At 37.0% G+C, this 26068-nt stretch overlaps 1 protein-coding gene across 4 annotated transcripts in view; it reads left to right on the forward strand.

The window, feature by feature from the left end:
- The window catches only part of LOC149769507 (single-pass membrane and coiled-coil domain-containing protein 3-like), a 67471-nt gene that overhangs the window by 15866 nt on the left and 25537 nt on the right, over positions 1–26068 (forward strand). For 2 of the 4 annotated variants that reach the window (XM_089949870.1, XM_089949868.1), the window contains exon 2: positions 11971–12734. The exons of 1 other annotated variant lie outside the window; for it this stretch is intronic. In XM_089949870.1, coding sequence (XP_089805996.1) covers positions 11982–12662 — 681 coding nt within the window. In that variant the 5' untranslated portion in view covers positions 11971–11981 and the 3' untranslated portion in view covers positions 12663–12734. Of the gene's footprint in view, positions 1–11175; positions 11276–11970; positions 12735–26068 lie in introns of those variants that run through there. One more of the 4 variants, XM_089949869.1, reaches the window with a different exon arrangement.

A 26068-nucleotide genomic window follows, 5' to 3' on the forward strand; every position in this document is an offset into this window, starting at 1 on the left:
TGAGAGCCAAGTGAGGCAGCTGTTAGAACCATTTTTGTAAGTCTTTGGTTTGACTCGGCTGGGGATTTAACCCATGACCTCCCGCATCCAAGACAGATGCTTTTACCACTAGGCCATCGGAGCAGTGTGCAGTAAAGAGTGAGTCACATTGTACTAAGAGTAACAGTCAGCTTGCAGTAAATTACTTAAGTGGAAGTCCATAATTCATTAGAAAACAATAAATGGTTAATTGCAATCTACAAAACATGTACAGACTGTAAAATGGTGAGAATTACAGCAAATTCAATTTCTAAAATCAAGTGAAACATATATGTTACTCCTGCTGACACAAATGTGATATACTCTTGTGTTTGCATGACGTTCAGGCATGTATAATACCTTTAATTAGTTTGCCGTTTTATCCACCATTGCATTCAATAATCAGTAACAATGATACCATGATTTTCAGAATCACTGCAAAGTTATAACACTTGTGCAAGTCTAGTTTTAAAATGATTTGTAGAAACACAAACCTTAAGATATCATATTACTACATGCTACTGCATACAGTATGAGCAAATATATTATTAATATTATTAATATTACTCTGTATCATACCTAAGAATTAGTTCACCGTTTTATCCACCATTACATGCAATAATAAGTAACAATGATACCGTGATTTTCAGAATCACTGCAAAGTTTTAAAACTTGTGCCTGTCTAGTTTTAAAATGACTAGTAGACACACAAACCATAAGATATAATATTACCACTGCATACAGTATGAGCAAAGATAGTATTAATATTAATCTGTATTATATCTAAGAATAGCAGACAATGGGACATGTAATGCATTTGGCTTTATCCATGGCAGATATATTAATTAGACTGCTTCATTTCATCACAGGCTTTTGAAGAAATCCAGACTGTGAGTGAGACATTTTATGCAAATTTTCAATCTGTTAGTACAATTTGTACAGCTAGCTAAATAAGCTTAGTGTTATGAAGTGAGGTTGAGGGGTAACTCACTGTTACCAATTTTTTTAAATGATTAGCAATAATATCTGAATGATCAGCAGTCATTCCAGGTAATCAATACAATACTAATACATATGACATAAAATAGCCATCACAAAACCCAAAACATTTAGAATTGAATGTTATTTGGGTTCAAGATGGAGAGATTAGAGGAAATTGAGATTAGATTTCGGTTCAAACCTTTAAATGCATCAGAAAAAACACTTTTTTAAAACATAGTTATAAGCTATCATGAGACTGACCTTCTTGGATATATTTTCATATAATTTTTACATTTGGATGGAGAAGTGATCTATGATTTGCTTGCAAAACTGACAAGACACAATCTTAAACCTATTTGTTAGGATAGTTTATGACATCAGCACTGTTTAGAGGAAAAGATACTGTTTGCTACATGTAATTGCATTAAATAAACTGAACCAATCAAAATTACTATATTGTTACTATACATAATCATTTATTGTAGTAAGATATTGTTGTCTGCAAGCGTGTTTGCTAGAAGCACACTGATGCAGAAAATGTCATACAGTTTGAAAAAATAATAGCTACAGCATTATAAATTTGAGTACAATGCTTATTTTGTTTATACTGGAGCATAAATCAATGAGAGAGAGAGAGAGGAATGGGAATCAAAACTTGTGAGGGCTGAGTGTTTTTTGGCTTAAAATTCATTTTGGTATGACAATCATGTTAGACTAGACATGGTTCTGTATGTAAGTGGTTATGCCTTGACATATTTGCTTGAAAATAATTCAGTATGGTTCTGATAGCTTTTACTTGAATGCCTTTACTAAACAGCAAGTTCCAATCTGTTATTTATTGTACACTTTTATACAGGTGTAGGGGAGTCATGCACATGAAATTGTTGATTATGTTTAGATCTTTATTGTCATCTTCTCTAAACAAAGGCTGACTGGGAACTACAAGCACTGATGCTTTGAAAACCATGCAACTAAGGCAGGTGCTATGATAATTAACAGAGACTGATGTATCATTGGAAAATCAGGACCAGCAAATATATTTAGTAACACAGATTAGAGATAACTGTGGTTGATACTTGTACTAACAGCTGAAACAATTTTCAGCCTAACACCCTGTGTGTCAAGGATATCTTCATTAACTAATTCCCATGGGTCAGTGTTGAACAGAGTTAGTGTTTGAACCATTCTGCCTCTAATGTTAACCCTCTCCATTTGAAAAGAGCATCACTCTGAATATAGAATGAAGATAAGGTATGGTATATCACTCAGCTGACAACTTATGCTGGCGTGACAAATTATGTGTGTGTGTGATTTGAATTTTTAATGTAGCTTTAACAATTTTTCAGTCATATCACTATGATGTATGATGTCTGCAGTGTGGCAGTTTATAGTGATGTCTAGCACTGCAGCACCATGACGCAAACATGTAGCATGATGTCCCACCCAGTCAAGTTATCCTGACACCAGGTCAACCAGTCCTAACACTAGCCTCTTAATGCTGAGCGCCAAGTGAAGCACCTGTTAATACCAATTTTGTAAGTCTTTGGTATGACTTGGCCGGGGATCGAACCAATGACCTCCCGCATCCAAGGCAGATGCTCTAACCACTAGGCCACGAGAGTGGTCTTGAACAATGTAACCATTTGTAACTTTACATGAGCCAGAGAATACTCGATATAACTACCATTGCAAACCTTTTAGAAAAGTAATCTCTAAATGCAATTGGGAACAAGAATTATGAAGTAGAAAAATTCATATACAGGTTATCTTGACAATGAAATGATGTTCACAGTGATAAGATAGCACATAGCATACAATAACTTGATTTTATATATCAAGGTAGGTACTATAATGAGTTGATAAAAACCCAGAGGTTAATTTTGTTTTCCTTGTTAATGTAAGTATCTGTTCTTGGAGTCTGCTTCATTAGTTATTATATTGTTGACCGACAGAGCCGGAGTTTTTGTGTTTTGCTTTTGTTGGTTTTGTCAGCACCATTATAACCAAATACTTTTCCCAAGGACACACTAAAGCGGTTAGCCCAATGCTGGCTTGAGCAGACTGTCAAAGCTTGAATGCTAGGATTATGAGTCTAATTCCCTATGAAATGAGCCATCACAGGTTGTTTTACTAGGTGAAATTACACACAATCACACACACACACACACATACATACACACACAAATACATACATATATACATCCATTCTTCCATCCATCCATCCATACATACATACACAAATACATACATCCATCTATCCATCCATTCTTCCATTCATCTATCCATCCATCCATACATACATACACACACATCCATTCATCCATCCACACACACACACATACACACATGCACACATGCATACATACATACATACATACATACATATAGTCTTTCCCATGCACAGTTACAACACATTTCCATAAATACATACATAGCCAATAATGATATAGACAGAATATGTGAATTTCTTGTACTTGGAATTGTTGTAAGACAGCATGTTCAAGTACAAAGTGTTACAAAGTGTGGAAAGTATAAAATACAATGAAGTTATAATGTCCTGAACATCTAATTGGGTCAATTTTATATATATATATATATATATATATATATATATATATATATATATATATATATATATATATATATATATACATATATATATATATATATATATATATATATATATATATATATATATATATATATATATATATATATATATATATATATATATATCTGTCTTCCCCAATTGTTTTTGCTTAATTGTGTTAAAATGTTTTTTATTTTCAAAATCTAATTCTGAAAACTCCCCATTCAGGTGACCCTGCACAGCTACAGGGGAACAGCTGCAGAATCACATATCAACAGGTTTCTCTTTGTAGCAATTACAGTCAATTGGATTCCAACAAACTGACATTGATAATCTGAAATATGATAGCCTTCATGTCCTCCATTCCAGTAACTGGGTTTCTCATAAAAGGCAAACTGATATCATTTTGCCTGGTTATTTCTGAAACTCCATCCTTAGTGAAGTGACATGGGAGGCCCTTCTTTGATACAAGTCTGAGAGGGATCACACCAATAAACAGCAGAGCCAAATGGCACAGAAAGATAAGTGGGGGATAAAAGACAATATTTTTATTTTGAAAGATGTATTGATGACAGAAAAGAAGATACTTCCAATATATGCAACAGCAGTCAGACAACATGCAAAGGTATGTTTTCAATGTCATGATATTTAACAATTGATTTAATATTTTCTTTTAATTTGATAGTTATATTTTCAGTTGACTTTTTTAATCTTATATAATGTAATTTCCATAAACAAAATGACATCAAACTGGTTAATTCTAAACTAGTAAATTACTTTCTTTTAAAGATGGATGAATATTTTATATGAGAATTTTTTCCAAGTCATACTTTTTGTTTTCAATTTATACAGTAGATGTGATTAGCTATATCAGTTATGTATGTAAAATGTGTTGGCTTTAACTGAGTTGCAGATTGAGTTTAAGCTTAAGAATGGCCTTATTGATATCAGTAAATATTCTTTCAAGGTATTTTATATACGAATTTGATGTATTGTGACTAGTACCACAATAATAACCCAAATAGACCTTTAGTCTAAAAGACAATGACATCATTAGGCTGGGTAATAAGAGTTGGAAGATATTCTCCATTTGGTCATTATGAAAGATACACAGTTGCAAGTCCGGTAATGTTAAATACTTCGACCATATATTTATTCATATTTGAAGCATTTGTGGAGAATTAAGTAAAAAAGAACCTCTTCAATATATGCTATGAATATTGGACACTGGTAGGAAGAATACAAAAGACATAATTTTATATATATTGGATAAATGATTATAAAAGTACTTCATAACGAGGTCCACAAACATAGACCACACTTTAAGCAGGATGTGAGTTACCAAGGGAACTCCAAAAATTGAGGAAAAAAAATCCCTTTGATATCAAGAAAACTGGGGGGGGGAGCAGTGTTATGGAACTGTGCTGTTTATTGACCAATTCATCATTTTACAATCATGTCGATATTAATTTTTAATAACGTGCTTTTTCTAATGAACTTGTTCGTTATTCTGTTTAAATAACATTTATTTTCAAAATGTCCAACATATGAAAGATCGTTCCAACTGGTTTCAACAACCTATCACGTGTTACGAATTAATTAATTGGAATTAATAATATGCGGGTTTGCAAGTTATCAGGGCATGAGTTATTGAGGTAGCGGTGTACTTTGTTAGCTTAATTCCAAATGCACACATTATTTTGCTTATAATTTTGCAAATAAATGTTAGTGATTTTTCGGCTGATTCTGACTAACTTTATTAAATTCCATTGTACAATTCAATACAAATCAATCATTTATCTCCATGATATGTATCTTTATGCCGATGTAAAGTTTACAGAGGTTTACTCATTCATGTAGTGGGTCTATGAGCCTTCTGTCTTTAGGACATTTGTGACCGAAAATTCAACATTTATATGTTTCTCAAGATTATATCCTTAAAAGAATCCTATGGACAAAGTTTATTTGCGTACTTGGACCCAGCTACCAGGAAAGAATTGCCCATATACCATAAGCACAATGACTCAACGATCTCATTAATTATTTCATCTTCACAGATTTTATGCAGTTGGTTTTTAGATTAGAAGTAACAAATTAATTTTTTTCTATCTTTGATTGCAGGAAGGAAAAGGATCAGAATGCACAGACCAAGAGTTAGCTCTTGTTGAATACACCCACAAATTTTTGTATCTGGCCATTTTTTCAGATGAAAACACTTTATATTTTGTAAAGAACCAATAGCAAAAGTGCAAAAAGAGAAATTGGCATACACAAAATATCAATGAAGCTAGATAAAAATGCAAACATATTATATATACAGCTTATCTAGCATGTAAATTGTTTGGACATGTCACCAAAGATATAATTTCAATGAAAAATATGTTTGCGCTATTGTAACCATTAGGGCTGTTCCATTTAAACATACATGGTACCCAGGGAAGGCAGTTTTTAAAAAATATATGCCATAGTACTTTGATTTCAACGAGTTCATATTAAAATTATAAGAAATTTCTAAATAGCATCTATGGGTGAGTACCCCACTTTAAAAGTACCTTCCCTTTTTCCCCACATATGTTTTAATGGAACAGCCCTTATTATCTGGAACAAATGTTCATTATTCAGTTTAAAGTGACACACTTGTTAGGTATCTATCTATGCATTGATCATGGAAAGAAGGCTTAGCATGATCTTCAGGATGACAAACTTGATGTAAGGGTGACATCTTTCTTTGTATCCAGATATTATTTCAAAATAAAATCTATAACTAGTCACATTTAACATTAGCACTTCTTGGTATAAGCAAATATCAAATGATATGTAAATGTATTCAGGAATCACCTTAAATTTAATTAGGCATATGGTATGTTTGGCAATATAGTGATATTATCACATTCATATACACATTTACTGGGCGGCCAATGTGGGTATGTGAGAAAGCTTGCCAGTAGCTTCTCGAGGGTCGGTGGTTCTTTCTGGGGATTTCCCGGGTTCTCCCTCCACCATTAATACTGGCCGCCATGTATAGCCTATTGTGTGCTGAAAAATGGTGTTAAACCCTACAACAACATCAACAACAACAACATTTACTGGGAACACACAAAATATCAAATATGTCTTCATTTGCATCATCACCTGAACATATTTTCCCAGTAGTCAAAACAAGCATTTTAAGCTGAAAAAGCTGTTGTAATTGTTGTTTTGTTTATAAAATATACATTCTTATTGTATCTTTTCTGAAGGGTAAATCAATTGTATCTCAAAGTTGAATGAGAACTATGTCATTATTTTTGTCCATCTTGATTAATCTTATCAATAAAAGTGGACTTATTTTTGTGACCTCTTCACATTTGTATCATTTAACTACTGTTTGTGTTCTTTGAAAGCTAAAAGGAACATCACTGAAAGTTTCCACTGAATAGTTCAGTGTAAATCTAACTTTTTAAGCTCTGTCATTAGGTAATGAAAGTTTCAAAGTTGCTGCAATATTAACAGTATGCCTTTTTGACATGGACTCCCATTTTGATTAAAATGTGTCAGAAAATAATAATCGTTGTGCTTTGATCTGGGATAGAAATTTTCCCCTAGGGATTACAGATCTGCATCAAACACTCAGCACCACCTTGTGTACCACTTTAAATTCTGAGCCAAGGATGGAATTTTCATAATTTACACATAGGCATATGATGGATTATATTATTACTACCATGGGCAGTCTCCACTTGGGAGGGTAGTACCTTTGATAATCAGTAGAGTAATATAATTATATAATAAGCATTTACAACTAATATTAAACACAAAGTTCAAGTCATATAGGAATAACAACACATCATTTTTTTATATTCTGGAGGCAGTGTGAGGCATAGATCTAGTAATCTTACATCAGATATTTTAAACAACCAAATGAATGGTATACTGTTACAATGCAAATAGGGTAATGTTGCTATTTGTGCTTTGGAATTAACGATGTAGTATTTTTACTACACCAGGTTTTGCAAATCAAATAAGTTAGTGTTACACTGTTAAATGGAAATAGGGTAATACAACTAAATGAACAATGTAGTATTATCTCTACATCAAGTTTTGGAAATAAAGACAATTAGTATTACAATGTGACCTAGAAATAAAGTAATCTTACTACACAAATTTGGTGATTGACAATGTAGCATGTTACTACATCATATTTTGGAGATCACAGACTCTGCTTTACAATGTCACATGTAAATAGGGTAATATTACTAGATGGGTTTGGTGGAGAGCTATGTAGTATTGTTACTACATCAGGCTTTGGGATCACAAAATCAGTGCCCTAGAAATAGGGTATTGTTACTACATGGGTTTGGTGGAAGGCTATGTAGTATTGTTACTACATCAGATTTTGAAGAAAACAAATCAGTGCCTAGAAATAGGGTATTGTTACTACATGGGTCTGGTGGAGAGCTATCTTGTATTGCTGCTACATCAGGTTTTAGAGATCACAAAATCAGTGCCTAGAAATAGGGTAATATTACTACATGGGTTTGGTGGATGGCTGTGTAGTATTGTTACTGCATCAGGCTTGGAAATCACAAAACCAGTGTCCTAGAAATAGGGTATTGTTACTACATGGGTTTGGGGGAAGGCTATGTAGTATTGTTACTACATCAGGTTTGGAAATCGCAAAACCAGTGCACTAGAAATAGGGTATTGTTACTACATGGGTTTGGTGGAGAGCTATGTAGTATTGTTACTACATCAGGGCTTTGGAGATCACAAAATCAGTGCCTAGAAATAGGGTATTGTTACTATATGGGTTTGGGGGAAGGCTATGTAGTATTGTTACTACATCAGATTTTGAAGAAAACAAATCAATGCCTAAAAATAGGGTATTGTTACTACATGGGTTTGGTGGAAGGCTATGTAGTATTGTTACTACGTCAGATTTTGAAGAAAACAAATCAATGCCTAGAAATATGGTATTGTTACTACATGGGTTTGGTAGAGAGCTATGTAGTATTGTTGCTACATCAGGTTTTAGAGATCATAAAATCAGTGGTGGGAAATAGGGCACTGTTAATGCATATCTTTAGGAATTAACCATGTAGTATTGTTACTAGTACGTTTACTAGTACAACAAGATTCACTTTACAACTTCTTGTGCTTCTTCTTATTAAACTTGATATTGTGTGTACAGTGTTTAAAATTCCTTTAAAAAGGACAAGCAAGCAATTCCTTTTTTATTCTGACAGTCATTCGTGACAATAAAAATATATTTTAAATTTTATTTGTTTTTTTTTAAATTATTTGTATTGTCTTTTATCTGCGAGTTGTCTCTTCATTTTGTAGCTTCATTGATGCACCTACTCAATCCTATCTAGTGTAAAGGACAATGCCAAAAATACGTGCTGAATAATATTCAGAACGTTCATTGCCACTAAACATGACGATGAACATGTATGATCCCATTACCTCAGCCATTAAAAAAAAAATAGACGTTTGAGTTTTAGCAGATTCTTTTATTTCAACACATACTATGCAAATATGATCGCGCATGTTTTTTGGAGTTACTTAGCAACGATACGCACTATAACGCTTGTACTGAATAATAGTAATTAAGTGTGAAACATTGGACTGGTTTCACTACCTTGCCTAATGAAAATGCCAACACAAATGATTGGTAAATGAAGAAAAATGCGACAAATGGATACCACATAAAATGTGTTGAATAACGTAAAGTTATGCCATTCTGTATCATATTAGTGTGGTGATTTTGTACAAAACCCAGGACTGGTTTGGAAAAACTACATGACTATTGATAAGATAAATGCAACGAAATGTTGTAGATATTATTAACAGCCTATACCTTAGATGTGTAGCGAAGTCTCAACGAAAACAAAAGAAAGAAGTTTTACTTGCCTTGAAAAAAGTTTATTCATTTTGAACTAAGACACCAGGATATTTATTCATACATGTTTGCATCATTCTGGGGTATAGATTAGAACATGCAGGGACTATTAAGAAAGGACACTTCAAGACATAAGTCGGATGCATATATATTTTAAGGAAAAAGTAATATAGTAAAATGATAGATTATTCCAATAACCGGGAAAAACACGTTACTTTGTAATGGGAGCATTAAATGTAAAAGACAGTAAACGAGAGAATTTCAGAATTAGTATACTAGATGAAATATATGTGGAGTCATGACCATTAACACTTAAGAATAATACAATTGGACATAAAGGAAAGGACTTGACCGAAACTTGAATAAAGTGCAATATCTGGTAATTAGACAGTCTTATGAAACATAAATCATAATGGAATTATAGAAAAACAAATTTCCAAAACGATCAATTAAAAAATATGAAATAATTCTCGAAAACTAAAATAAATGCATTGGGATCTCACATAAAAGCATAACAAATAGCTTTTAGTTTGCAAGATCAAAACAATGCAAATAACACAATCTGATATTATCGTATGCACATGCAGCTGTATTATATACTATGCTTTTGGAACAACAAATATTGTATTCCAGAAAGATGTATAATAAGAAAATGGTTATTGTTAAAAAATTACGACAATCAATTAGGACAAAAAATTGCAGTGTGAACAAAGTAAGCATTCTTTAAAAATTGAATAGGTTGAAAGTGATTGATTAATTGACTGATATCCGGTAGAGATTCAAACAAAGATAGGAAGATTAAGAATTGTTAATATTTGGGTAAAACCAATACTGATGTGTCAATTAATCAAAGGCAAGATATCATACCTTGTATGTCTAAATATATTATACGACACACTACTCGAGAAGTTGGAAACCAAGAACACGATTAAAAGTAAATTATAAATAGTTTTCATTAATTTAATAAACATAAATAAAATGAAATCAAGAAAAACTAAAACTTGAATGGATTATAATTTGTATAGATTTTGCAAAACATTTCATTCCAATTTCTGCAAATGTATTGAACATATATTTATATATGCTTTGCAGACTTGTAACACAATTAATGAAATTATTTATCAACATTATTAATTCAGGCATTTTATACAGTTAATACATGTCATACTTTTAAGTTCAGATGATAATGTAGACAAAGGAACGATATATTGTTTACACTGGCATTTTGATGCTTATGTTGACATTACATAACAAATGAAAGGGAAAGTAAAACCAATCAAAAGAATATCACCATTGTGCAAAATATACTAGGGCAAAGCTCATGTCCCGCTACATTATTGTCGAATGCTAACGAGGTATCTAATAGAACTTCATCTGTACATGTGATGTACTTTAACATATTTACTAATATACTAAAACTGGCAATTAGTGTATACAATATTGCTCTTTAGATTGTAAAATTATCACAGTATATAAACATGTATGAAATATCACAAGAGTACGGAAAGGGTTCTGTTGATGTTTACTTATGAACACATAATTCTCTATAATGTTAATCATGTTTCTGAAGAAGAGAAAAAAAATAGCATACATTTCCTGCAAAACATAAATGAAGATTTTGAAGAAATATGTTTTAATGCTATTGTCAGTGATACCATATAAAAGTTATTTCAATTTAATGTAATGCTTAACATGTTATATGCAGTGTTTCCCAGAAAACCACATTTCGATCAAGAAAATTCAAAGGTAACATCCGCCTAAGGGAAACACCGGGTCCACCCAGCTGTAACGAAGGAAAGTCTAAAGTGCGTATTTTCCCAGAAGTACATCTACCTTTTAAAATCCAGAAACTTTGGATTATGATCACTAACTCCAGACACATTTAACAATATCATTGAATTTTATATCCAAGCAAAAACTAAAATCCAACCCATCAGTACAAAATTGATGTCAACTTCCATGCAAGTTAGGATTTTGAACACACCAAGCGACAATTAATTCCATTCAACAATAAAGTGCATATCACACATAACAGCTCTTTTTCCTTCATGCGCCTAACACATCCCAAAACTGAGCTAACAATTTCTAATCCACATTATAATATACGTCAGTGATATGTTTTTGTCTAAACAGTAGCAATCCGAGTACAACATGAACAATTCAAACATAATTAAAACACACTGATAAAACTCACTGTTAAAGTTCCAAAACAATTTAGCTTTGTTATATATATATATATATATATATATATATATATATATATATATATATATATATATATATATATATATATATATATATGAGAAACAAAACATGCACTGGTCTTTATTTTATGATTGTTGATATTAATGAGAAAACATCCTATTGCAAATATCATGAATGTTGTTGTCGCTATTACATTCCATACGTATCCAAATCATGGTGATAAAGTAACCAGTGGAGATATTATTTGACTCGGTACTCTCAGGCATGCGTTCTTTAATATATACCTTGTTTTCAGATTTTGAAGCCATGTCTTGGTCAGACATATTCTTTTCGGGTAACCAGGCGAAAAAGGACGAAATAGCTAGATTGAGTGGCAAATTATTTTCCCTTGTAGACAACTGTTTTTTGGCGACAAACAAGTTGATGGATTGCATGCATAAGTATCTACCTGGACGGAATTTTGACAAACTAGAAAGCAATGCCTCCAAAAGCATCCGAGACAATTGCGACATGATCATTCAAAGGCTTGGTGAGATGGAGACTTACCTAGAGGGGAAAAAGAAAGATGTTGAAGAGAAAATGGATCCTGAACTCTTCAACATTCTTGTATCAACTGGCACTAGCCATAAGGAGAAAATGAAGATTGCTAAAATGTCTTCCACAACTATTATTAGAATTGCTGGATCAGTGGAAGGGCTATTTTTATGTGGGGCGATAAATTCTGGAAATGAGTTGGCAAATATCATTAGATCCCTAAGTGTCATGAAAACCTGTGTCCAACCAACGGTTTCTTCTGGAGGCTATGCTAGTTTTTGGACTTATTTGTGGCATTTGGTTGTGTCTGTCTTCACAGGAGCAGCTGAAAGGGATCAACAGGAGGATCCTTTGAACGATTACCGTGTTGTCGTGCAAGAGTTACAAATAGCATCTGACCAATTCTTTGACAACATCAGCCTAGTGAAGGCAACACTTGAGTTGACGGCATAGTCAACGTGATTATTGGTATTGAAACATAGAAAATGACTTGTAATTCAAAAATAAAAAACTTCTGAATAGAAACCAAGTTAATCGTCACATTTCTTCCATTGCTGTATAAAGTATATAATTATTGCCATTTTGAACATCTTAGCCATCAAAACGAAATGAAGAAGTGTCATTAAAACAATTCCTTAATTTCATCATCATATGCTAATTTTAATTCTCGATAAACATCGCGGTATATCATTATGGAAAGACTTGCTCTAAAACCTAACGGGGTTTTGAAAATAAGCATATGTTTGTAATACGGAGGCAACTTAAATGTGTGATTTGTAGATGCTTATAATTCAAGTTTGCAGCGCACACAATAATATACCAAACTGAACGGAAAGTGTTATCATGTCATTCAACACTAGTATGCCTGATAAATTAAAGAACTGTAATTCGTACTCTACGGGGATTCAAAACCATGTCCGCTGGTAAAACTGCACCCATCGCCTTGCCTGTAAGCGCCGACTCCTATACTATCTCGGCTATTGACATATTACCAAAAACATCTTGTTATATGTCGGGGTTATAGTCAACAGTGCGCAGCAGACATACCCACATGATGACCTTTAATTCTCTATAATTATTTCTTTATATATTGATTTCTGTCATAATAATCCGGACTGAGTATGAACTAAAATTATTTACTATATTTACTAGGTGTATATATATATATATATATATATATATATATATATATATATATATATATATATATATATATATATATATATATATATACACAAATGAAAACAAATAATATCCAGATTATTTTCCATCAGACTGTGTCCCTATAAACAATATTGCCCTTGATAAAGTTGAGATGTTCTTTCCGGAAGAATTACTTAATATCTTGTTTTGCTTTCTTTCTTTTTCCTCAGAGAGCGATCCGTTTTGAACATTCTTAAAATAACTGCATCTAATTCCAGACCCACCTTATATGTTCTGGTTTCCCAGCTTTCCGTGTGATTGGTTGCGTACATGCCCAACCTAATACCTCCACTTGAATTGCTCCTCAGTTGCAAAGGTGATAGAAGCGAAAGATTTGTAATTAGTATTACTCGGAAAACTACCTATTGTAATATGTTTTATGTGGTTATTTTTCCTATATGTATCATTTTATAACTTTGAAATTCAGTTTTATATTTTAAGAACTTTTTAAAAAATGTTTTGTAAATTGAATTCATGATATATTTAAAAAATCTTCTAAATTTCTATATTTTACCTAACAGGATTTTTCCCATTCTATCTTCGCTTCCAAAAAAACAATTTTATATAACTCATTCACGGTATTAAGAAAACGTCTTTTCACCAACAAAATGTTCTCACACTAATCTTTCTTTGTCCAATCTATAATGTGGCTCAAAATCTGGTCGACATTGCAGCCTTCGGCACCAATAGCATGGCATCTCCACAACTGAAAGACAAGGTAATCAAAAGAAGGCAATATGTACGGAAACAATCTATCGATTGCTTTGATTCAACCTTAAACTCGGGTTTAAATAAGATAATTTCTTTTGGTAGATTGATCGGAAAGATGGAATCTAAAACATAATTTGCTGTTAGCCCATTTTTGTAACATCACATTGATGAATCAGTGCCAAGTGTTTATAGACACACTATTATACAATTACATGTGAACATACTGTCACAGAGAATGTTAGTATTGGTTATATGCACACTACTATGCATTTGCATGCAAACATAATATCACATACAAGGATATGATGTGTTCATAGACACACTACCATTAACTTTGTATACAGATACAAATACACTACCACAAAAAAGTGGTAAAAGGGTTTTCCATTTGCCCTTGTCAACATGATGCACAAGTAAACGCATACACTCGAAACATTAAGCAACAAAATGTTTTGGGAATTAAGATTAGTATCTCTGTTTTCGATAGACCTGGTTGGCTATGAAGCTGGTAACCAAAGATTATTTAACACACACCGCACCACTTCACTGCTCTTCTTCTCATCGAATTCCGTAGAGTAAGGCCCACTCGTGTGCCTTTCCACGTAAATCATTTCTTCCATATATTCGTTTCTATAATCTAGGTCAGATCAAATTATGTATTTGTATGTGCTAGGCAACCTGGGCTAAATGGCATGTTCGAAACAAGGGTCGAAGTATTTACCGTAGACCTCATCTTTGCATGGTTTGTCTTTAGAATTGGTAAAACAATGCGACTTCTCCACCAATCCAAAACAAAAAAAAATCAATCCGAGCGTTGGTTTTTCTTCCAATTACAAGGTAGTAGACGCGTAATGTCAACTGCTGCATATAATAATAATAATAATAATAATAATAATAATAATAATGAGGACTTTGTATAGCGCCTAATCTTTAGAAGCTCTAAGACAACACCTATAAGATAAAAAACATATAATGATATGATTACAAAAACAAACACCATGAAATGAGAAAACATTAAAAACAAACAAAAAATAAATAAATAAATAAATAAATAAATAAATAAATAAATAAATAAATAAAAAATAAAAATAGTGAGAATATTTAAGGTAGGAAACATTATTAGGTCTTTAAGTTTGTTCATGCAGTCGAAATAAGTGAGTTTTGAGAGCCTTCTTGAATGTGATCACTATGTCTTTGTGTGTAAGTTCAATGGGCAATACATTCCACGTTGCTGGGCCCTGGTATCCAAAGAATGCTGTCCATATGATTTTGTTTTCATAGTGGGAATAATGAATATACGATTGTCAGAAGAGGAGCGTAAGTATCTTGCTGGTGTATACACATGGGTGAGGTTGGATAGGTATGTTGGACTAGAGTCCAACAGTGAAACGTAGCACAGAGAACAAATTTTGTGTTTGATCCTGGATCGAATGGATAGCCAGTGAAGGGTACAGGGCAGCGGGGATGTGTGCTCTGATCCTGATACTCTACGTATGATCCGAGCAGCTATGATTTGAACTTTTTGAAGTCTCCGGAGAAGATATTGAGATGAACCAGACATAATTGAGTTCCAATAGTCCAGTCTTGAAAGTACTAATGAACACACAAGTGTTTTAGTGGCATCAACTGAAAGATATTTGCGAATTGACCTGATGCATCTCAGCTTAAGATATGCAGCCTTGCATATGTTGATGACATGTTGGTGCAATGTGAGAGTACTGTCCAGAGTAACACCTAGGTTTCGTAATGATTGTGTGAATTTAATGTTGGCGTTGCTGATATTTATTGTTTGAGGTAAAGGATCTGAAGTAGAAAGTCTTTGTGTTGTAATCAGAATGGCCTCAGTTTTATCATCATTCATCTGCAGCTTGTTACATGTCATCCGTGATTTCACATCAGAAATGCACCTCTCTACACCTTGAATGGTAGCATCAACTTCAGTTGGGGGGCTAGATTTGTATATTTGGGTATCATCAGCGTACAATTGGTGAGACACTGGATGATGATCTATGACACTTGAGAGCAAATGAGTATACAGAATGAAGAGAACATGTCCAAGAACAGACCCCTGTGGAACACCACAACATACATCAACTGGGCTGGAGTGTATTCCATTTGCAGATACAATTTGTGTCCTGTTGACTAAGAAGGACTTGAACCAAAGTAAGGCTGTACCATGAATGTCAAATACATGCTGGAGACGGTGAAGTAATATATCATGGTCTATTGTGTCAAATACTGCAGACAAATCAGGGAGGGTGAGGACTAATCTTTCCGCTATCCAACGCAGAGAGAATGTCATTAACTACTTTTAGAAGAGTAGTTTCAGTACTGTGGCAAGGGCGATATGCAGATTGTACATTGCTAAGAAGACTGTTTGAATTTAGATGAGATACAAGCTGGGATAGAACAACTTTCTCTAAGATTTTTTATAGAAATAGGAGATTATAAACTTGGTGGTAGTTCTTTAAATCGTTATGGTCTAGTGCTGGTTTCTTCAGCAAAGACATGACAATGGCAGTTTTGAAAAAATGATGGGAATTCCCCGGATGAGAGAGAGAGAGAGAGGTATTAATAACATCAGTTAGTGAAGGCACTACTGGATCTAAGCACTCAAGCAGCAGTGATGTTGGAATTGGATCAAGATCACACGACTTTGGTGCACTCTTCATCATGATTGTACGTACGAAATCCATAGAGACAGTTTGAAATGCTGCTAATGGTTGCCGCTCAAATTCCGTATCCCAACTGTATGGTGACGACGAGTCAATTGAAATTGTGGTGTCAAGCTTATCTCTAATGGTTTGTACTTTGTCACGAAAGAAATTTGCAAACATGTCCGGAAGGTCGACTGGAGAGAAGGTAGTTGGAAGTGGTGTAGATTTGTTCCTTGACATTAACTTGTTAAATATGATCCCTAGCGTTCGTACGCTTTATCACTGCAGGAGAGTTTGGAAAAATAAAGAATACGGCTGAAGCAAAGAATATAGCTGTTGGGCTTCACCTGCTCCGCATACGTCGTATACGCGGAGTGATAATGTGGTGAGTAGGTCTACTAATGCAGTTTCAAAAAATATCCTTCGTCTATAATATAATGGCTTTAGTTAAGCTTTGGATGATTTTCTGTTGTTGCTGCAAGGAAAAAGGTCTTGCGTAGTACTAGCTTCACCTCCTTTTCTATCGTTGCCATTGGTGGATGATTTCAGAAAGAGTCATAAGGAAAATTAATACCTATTGCTTTTACTTAAACTTTAAATTTCAAAGAAATCATGTCGTATGCCAGAAGTGAAAGCAGCAGGTTAAACTTTGAGCAACAGTGATACATCCCAATATATCACAATGAACTGGAGACAGACTTCGAGAAAGATCAGCACAATATCAAAATGTAATTGGTGGATTATATCTTGTTCGACTTTCAATCTTTACATGAGACTGTCATTCTCGTTCCTACTTTCTGCGTAGCTCATCGGCCTGGAAAAAGTGTGTGCATAAGCCTGTATTTTTTCATTATCCCAACTGTGTTAAAATTCGAGGAGGACGTCATAAATCTTTCGAGGACACCGCCCTCTGCCCTATTGTGCCGAGGTAATCTTAAACCCTTCCGAAGACATTTGGAGAGAAGATGACGCGCAGCGTTACGGAATTGCCATCGATAAGCTGAATTCATGACTAAAGATTACTCGGGATACAGCTAACATATAGAACAAGCCAAATAAAGTCCCCCAATTACCATGAACGGAGCCTAGCTCACCAACATGAAAGTGGGACGGGTACAATATATAGATGCTGTGAGTTATTTAACCCTGTCTGTGAGTAGAAACACTTGGAACGACAGAACAGGGCAAAACGTTACCTTATTTACCTCTATACTATTCTCAATGAGATGTCACAGCTACAAGAAGAATTACAATCGTTGATGGATCGAACATAACAAAAATATGTCAACCGTTCGTCTAAGTAATGCAATATTTATAACTTTTCACCATACAGATTTAGACGAGGAAGCTAAACGTACTCAGAAACATTTCAAGACGACCATGAACAGAGAACCCACCTTCACCAAGACGAAAACAGCCACACTAATGGAAGAAAAAGACAAACAAGAAGTGTTTCAAACTGCGGTTGTTCGGGTACCTTGTCAGATTTCAGATTCATTGTTGAGACCTTCCATACTTACCAACAAAACGAAATGAAAGCTTGAGACAAAATGTTGATGTGGACACCTTCATGGAAGACGGAAGTGAAACAAGGAGGGCACTACTTTGCCCTCTAAGCCGCAGCAAGAACAAAGAGAAAGAAATGTCTAGTCCCCTTCAAACGTTGTAAACACGTTCAAAAAAGAATAAGAAAAAGAAAGATAAAAATAAATCTCTAACAATTGATGCACCGTGATTCTTGCGAATGTTCCAAGTTAGAACTCGATATCCTGTCCATTCCAGCAACGACGAAGACAATACAAGAATCACAAAAGGTATACGTTGTTTTTGTGATGTATTTCACTAATTCAACACCTATCGCATTTGAAATCAAGAGACACGTCGAAAACTACATTGACCATAATCACAATTACGTGAACGTTTCATACATTCATTGTTTATCAAAATAGATTTAAACTTGAATAGTAAACTTGTCTGCGGCAGGACGGAGAATTATCCTTACCAAGCTTACACGGAACATATGGATGCTTCCGTGGTATGGAAACCTGACAGCGGACAAGATCAACAACACAATGATGACTGCAGATGACGATCCACCTATTCCTGGATATAACAAGCGACGCAATAAAAAAGTGGCCGTAGTTTAGAAATGAAGGTTAGTTCGCATCTACGAGACAAATAGTTGTTGAATGAAGTTGATGTACGCGTGAGATAGGATGGAAGAAGTATCATGTTCCAACTGATCTCAAATGCGAAAGAGTACTAAACAAACATCCAGACTTGCATGCGTGGTGTGGAGGCTTACCTAAAATGGGAACCCAAATCAATCAAACTATGAGCTGAACAAAAGAGGAGAGTCAAGTATTATATGCGAGAAATGGAAGTGAAAACTTGTGCCTGGACTCCGATCCAAGCACGAAAATCATGACTTACCCGTTATGACCATGCACTGTGTACTAGATATTTGAGTCTATCTTTGCCAAGTGGAATTACTTCTGATCTTAACTGTTACGATTGAACTAACCTGATAATTAGGTTAAATATTCAGCCACAGCATTTCGTACCGGGATTCATCAGGAAGATATCCGTTGTGTGGATTTCATTTCACTCAGTACCAATGCTTAGACAAAGGATATTTTTACCTTATAAATCAAGAAAACTTTCGTATGTAATTTCATTTTGCAGACGATTTGGTGAACACAATGAACGTCATCCTGTATGCAGAACTTGACAATATTCTGGGAGTCAATAGTTTCGAAGGAATTATTATAGACTATTGCAAAACAAAGATGACCTGGACTTAACTAAAATTACAATAATGGCTAGATAAAATTGATATAGATCTCAAATCGATCATAATAAGAAGAATCGACAAGACACATATTTCATGATGCGTTTATCAAACAAGTTGTTGGAAGATCTGGAAGATGAGTCGAACTTCATCACATAAGAGAATATTTTGAACAAGTGTTAGAAAGACATGTGTGAACATTCCTTACATCCTTTTGCTTCTCTGCAGACGACTCGATGCTCTCTTGCAGCAGGGTACAAAGGTCATCGACCAACATACATATATTTTCAAGGAGAAAGTCGATTGAAAACCGGCGAAAAAGAAGCAAACAGATACCTGGGAACAACATGACCCTCTGATTAGCAGTATAATGCACAGATGTTTGGGGTTCAATAGTATGTCCGAAAGATGAACATCATCATCAAAATCCTGAAGACTATGTCATAAACACTTAAGCAGTAAATTTGTCAAGGAACACAATGATAAGACATCTATTTCTCAACGACCACGTTTATGTTCCGTTTATCAGTTTATATTCATGTTGAGTTAGGGAAGCTTTTATATTATTAAAAAGGTCTGGATTAGGATCCAATAAATAATGAGGCAACGTCGATTTTATCCATGAGGAAAAGGCGAGAAGACTGCAAAAAGGAATATAACGAGCCTCCTTTTCAGGCCCTATTGATGTAGTTACCCTTGATATCGATAAATATCAACAGTCCAGGATAATGAACAAACGCCCCTTTCTAAGGAAACGCATATCTCTAGACTATTGCGAAAATGAAACCATTGACATTATGTTGTGTTATGTGTGTATGTCTCTTCTATATATAGAACCTAGCAACGTCTTTAAACCCCTTACCCTCTGCTGTGATACTATGTTTGTGTGGGCTTAGTTTGTCTAGAAATGTTACTAACTTTGATTTCCTTATGTGCGACTATTATGCTCATGTTGGTATATATATATATATATATATATATATATATATATATAGATATATATATATATATATATATATATATATATATATATATACATACATACATACATACATACATACATACATACATACATACATACATACTTACATGCATACATACATACATACATTAAACAGCAAATACTAAATGATTCACCAAGTTTGACCAATACAAGTTTAAAATATTCATTTCCAATGGTGTCCATAGGGATCCAGATTTTTGGACTGGTCTATTTTGAAAATAAAAATGAAAATGAAACATTCATCAACAAGGAAAAATTGATATGCCATTCAGTCTATCTATCAGTGATATTATTTTCACTGTTTGAAGGGATACTAATCTGTAGAGACTAACTAAATCATTAATTTCAGTGTCGGTTGTTTTCTCTGACATTTAAGCACGATCATTTAAGTGAGAGCCACTCCGGTGGCCTATGTGGTTAAAGCGTTCGCTTCGGATTGCGGGTTCGAACCCGGCCGAGACATATCAAAGACTTATAAAAATGGTACTAACAGCTGCCTCTCTTGGCACACAGCTCTAATAGATTAGTGTTAGGACTGGTCGGCCTGGTGCCAGGATAATGTGACTGGGTGGGACATCATGTAGCATGATGACCTAATGCTTGAAATCACTATAAACTGCCGTGGTCTAAGGTCGGCATTGCCCGGGGTGGGAGTGGGAGACAAGCGCCCCAATCCTCCAAAATGCCCCATACGGCCTGCGTCTCTTACTGCCTCTGTCAACTAAAATCCAGCTCCTGGCCTTTGCGAGTGGCTTAGATTTGAAGCCCTGCAGACCATGTTTTCTGCTAACAGGAGAAGGGGAGAAGGCGGCCCACTGGCGCCTGAAAACCAGTTGTTTCGGGTAGATGGGACTGGTAAACCTTGGATGGTAGCTCATCTTGGAGAAGGAAAACTCCGATTCCAAACCTCTGCTGCCTTGTGGCTATACCCACTCATGGGAAAGTCTAAGGGAGTAAACCCTGACAGAAAATCCGGAGATGGAGTCCCTAAGGCGGTATGACATTGACTTCAACGTCATTCCGGCAACTCCTGCGACGCCGTTGGTGCCAAGCTGTATCGGCATTCGTCGTTCCCTTGGGCACACCAGGTGCGTGGAGAGGGGGGATCTGCTGCATGGATAACAGCTGATTCTCCATACCACCCTGCCCAGGCTTCATAGCTCCACTGCAGAGGACACTCCAGCGTCGTCGTACGGCGTCGGCACAACACGAGAACTAGCAGTTTACCGGTTCTAAGTCAGAGCTCGATTGGGGTAGAGCTTGGCGCCAGGGGTTACTTCTGACGGTGGGAGAGATCATCAGGTCTCACTGGACAGCTACCGCCCGCCTCAAGCTGGGGACGCCCCAGTCAGTAAGGTGCTGCCCGCCATGGCCTGCCATCTTCACTGGGTGCGTGGAGTTTAGAGAACCATCTCGACAAGTGGGCCACAAAACTCTGCACCAGGAAAGACTAAAAGAAGAAATAAAAAGACTCCAACTCTTTGTTTTGCAACCTGGAACATCAGGACCATGTGTCCTGGATTGACCACTGACCTACAGCAGATCGACGATGCACGGAAGACTGCCGTCATTGATAGAGAACTCTCCCGACTGAACATCGACATTGCCTGCCTCCAGGAGACCGGACTGGCTGACAGCGGCACCATCAGGGAAGCCAATTACATATTCTTTTGGCAGGGGAAGCCCTTGGATGAACCTAGGCAGCATGGTGTAGGCTTTGCCGTCAAGAACACGCTAATCGCCTTCATTGAACCTCCATCATCAGGTACTGAGAGAATCCTTGCCCTCCGGCTGTCAATATCCTTAGGCCCGGTCAACATCTTCAGTGTGTACGCCCCAACCCTCTACTCCACCTACGAGGAGAAATACAAGTTATATGAGGCCCTGGATCAGGCAATATCCAGTATCCCCAACAATGAAAGCCTTTACTTACTAGGAGACTTCAATGCTAGAATGGGAGCTGACCATGAGGCCTGGTCCACCTGTCTCGGCTTTTACGGAAGGGGCAAGATCAATGAGAATGGTCAGCGACTGCTGGAGATGTGCTGCTCCCACAGCCTATGTGTGACCAACACTGTCTTCAAATGCAAGGAGATCCACCAGGTGTCGTGGAGACACCCACGTTCACGCCACTGGCACCAGCTAGACCTCGTCATCACCAGGCGTGCAGAACTGGCCAGTGTCCTCCTTACCCGCAGCTACCACAGTGCCGATTGTGACACGGACCATTCCCTCGTGGCCAGCAAGGTGCGAATATTACCCAAGAAGCTGCACCACGCCAAGAAGAAGGGTCATCCACGTATCAACACCTGCTGTGCAAGCAACCCAGAGAAAACACAGCAGTTCATCAGCAAACTGAAGGAAGCCCTCAACAAAGTGACACCTGATGACACCATTGATTCCAAGTGGTCCCATATCCGTGACTCTGTGTACAATTCAGCCATCACAGCTTACGGGAAGAGGGAGCGAAAGAATGTCGACTGGTATGAGGCAAACTGGGAGGAGATGGAGCTCGTGACTGAGGCAAAGAGGAAAGCCCTCCTGGCATACAAGGCTGCACCTAGCCCCAGAACACTACAAGCCCTCAGGATTGCAAGGAATAACGCCCAGAAGACTGCCCGCCGCTGTGCCAACACCTACCGGCTGAACCTTTGCAACAGTATACAGACAGCTGCTGACACCGGGGATACAAGAGGAATGTATGAGGGTATCAAAAAGGCGACAGCCCCCTCCCAGCTACAAGACCGCCCCCCTCAAGTCCAAGACGGGCGAAGTCATCACAGACCAGGGGAAACAACTGCAGCGATTGGTTGAGCACTATCTCGAGCTATATGCAACCCAAAACAATGTCACTGGAACTGCCCTGGACGCCATTCCAGACCTGCCTGTCATGGAGGAGCTAGACACACAGCCCACCCTGGAAGAGCTCGGAAAAGCCATCGATTGCCTTGCCTGTGGGAAGGCTCCTGGAAGCGACGGCATTCCGCCTGAAGTCCTCAAGAGCGGAAAACCAGCACTGCTCTAGCCCCTACACACACTCCTCTGCCTTTGCTGGGAACAGGGATACATCCCAAAGGACATGCGTGACGCCAACATCGTCACTTTGTACAAAAACAAAGGAGACCGTAGCGACTGCAACAACTATCGGGGCATCTCCCGCCTCAGCATCGTCGGAAAGGCCTTCGCCCGTGTTGCCTTGGCGCGCTTGCAGATCCTAGCCTCCCGCGTCTACCCAGAATCCCAGTGTGGATTTCGAGCCGGCAGGTCAACTGTAGACATGATCTTCTCACTACGTCAGCTGCAGGAGAAGTGTCGCGAGCAGCGGATGCCCCTCTACATTGCCTTCATAGACCTGACGAAGGCGTTTGACATGGTTAGTCGGAGTGGACTCTTCAGACTCCTGCAGAAAATCGGCTGCCCCCCACGTCTGCTTGCTGTCATTATGTCGTTCCACGAGAACATGTACAGCACAGTGTGCTTCAATGGCGCAACATCTGAAGCATTCCCAGTCATTAGCGGAGTCAAACAAGGCTGTGTCCTTGCACCGACGTTCCTTGCCATCTTCTTCTCCATGCTTCTCCAGTACGCATTCAAGGACTGCAGCGAGGGAGTGTACATCCATACCAGGGCTGACGGCAAGCTGTTCAACATCGCCCGTCTCCGTGCTAAGACTAAAGTCACAGAGGTACTTAACCGTGAATTGCTCTTTGCCGACGATGCAGCCTTGACATCACACACGGAAGATGGACTTCAGCAGCTGGTATGCTGTCTCTCCCATGCATGTAAGGAATTTGGACTGACCATCAGTTTGAAGAAAACGAATGTCATGGCACAGGACACAGACTCCCCTCCCTCTGTCTCCATCGATGGGTACAATTTGGAAGTTGTCGAGAACTTCACATACCTCGGGTCTAACATCTCCAGCTCACTCTCCATTGATTCTGAGGTGGGCGGCAGGATTGCCAAGGCAGCAGCAGTGATGGCCAGACTTAACCAGGGGTCTGGAACAACCCCAACCTCACAGAGAAGACCAAACTGCGTGTCTACCAAGCGTGCGTGCTCAGCTCACTTCTCTACAGCAGCGAAACATGAACCACCTATGCAAGACACGAGAGGAAACTCAACAGCTTCCACCTGAGATGTCTGCGGCGCATTCTGCACATCCAGTGGCAGGACAAAGTACCCAACACAGAGGTTCTAGAACGCGCCAACATGAACAGCATGTTCTCCATACTCAGCGAGAGGCGCCTTCGCTGGCTCGGCCATGTCAAGAGAATGGACCCAGGTCGCATTCCCAAGGACCTGTTATATGGGGAGTTAGCAGAAGGTGTACGACCAACTGGACGACCACATCTGCGCTACAAAGATGTTTGCAAGAAGGATATGAAGACAGCAAACATCAATGTCAACGACTGGGAGAGCTGTGCAAACAACCGTTCCAGCTGGCGTCTAGCTGTCAGGCAGGGAGTTCAAAACGCAGAGGAAAAGAGAAGAATAAAGCAAGCTGAAAAGAGAGCTAAAAAGAAGGATAAGCAAAAGCGTACTTTGGAGCTATGCCATCGTCTCTCGTAGACGGACGGATGCCAAGAAGACCATAAACTGCCACATTGCAGACATCGTAGTAATATGACTTCAAAACGTGTTAAAGCTACGGTACCAATAAATAATCTCACACACACATTTACGTGAAGACGGTCCTCCGCCTTGTAAAGTCGTAAATACTTTCTTCTGCTTGGTTGGCCACGCCTATTTTGGAATGTGTTGGTCTAAACGAACATATGCAGTGGATAGGGCATGGTAATAAAACAGGACACAACCGTGGATAATAGCACATCATTCACGTACAATACAAGTACATATTAGTGACCAAATCTTTGAATGATCTTTCAAGTATGTATGCAGACTTTCAAAGCCTGTCGTACAAATTACTCAATGACCCTACGCGATAAATATATTGTTCCGCCTACCGAATGACGTGATATGGGATACATTACATTACAGCAGACAATATATTTGTTTGCAGAATAACAAAACATCTACATATTTAATTTAAAGAAATCATAAAACGCAATTTTAAAGCTGATTGAGTACATTGTCGTGCAAAAGGGCATTTACCTCAAAAGATGTTACAATTCTTATCTTCATTATTTATATATTATTTTTAAATTAATTAAACATACATAACACTAACGTAAACAGTTTGGCAGTGTAGATCTTCAAAGTTAAAATGATGGAATATAGATTTCTGTGCATTTTACAGGAAAAGGTTAGTGCGTCCGATAGATTAAAAAAGGCCTGCATGTATATCTGTGTACGTGTATGTATGTATGTCGGTCTGTTATTTTGTATGTCTGTATGTCTGCATGCCTGCCTGTCCGTATGTCTGTTTGTATGCCTGTCTGCCTGTATGTCGGTTTCTATGTCTGTCTGTCTGTCTATATGTATGTATGTATGTATGTATGTATATGTATGTATGTATGTATGTATGTATGTA

The sequence above is a fragment of the Sinohyriopsis cumingii genome, unplaced genomic scaffold (assembly GCF_028554795.1).
Source record: "Sinohyriopsis cumingii isolate HCF-2022 unplaced genomic scaffold, ASM2855479v2 utg003634l, whole genome shotgun sequence".
NCBI classification, from domain to species: domain Eukaryota; kingdom Metazoa; phylum Mollusca; class Bivalvia; order Unionida; family Unionidae; genus Sinohyriopsis; species Sinohyriopsis cumingii.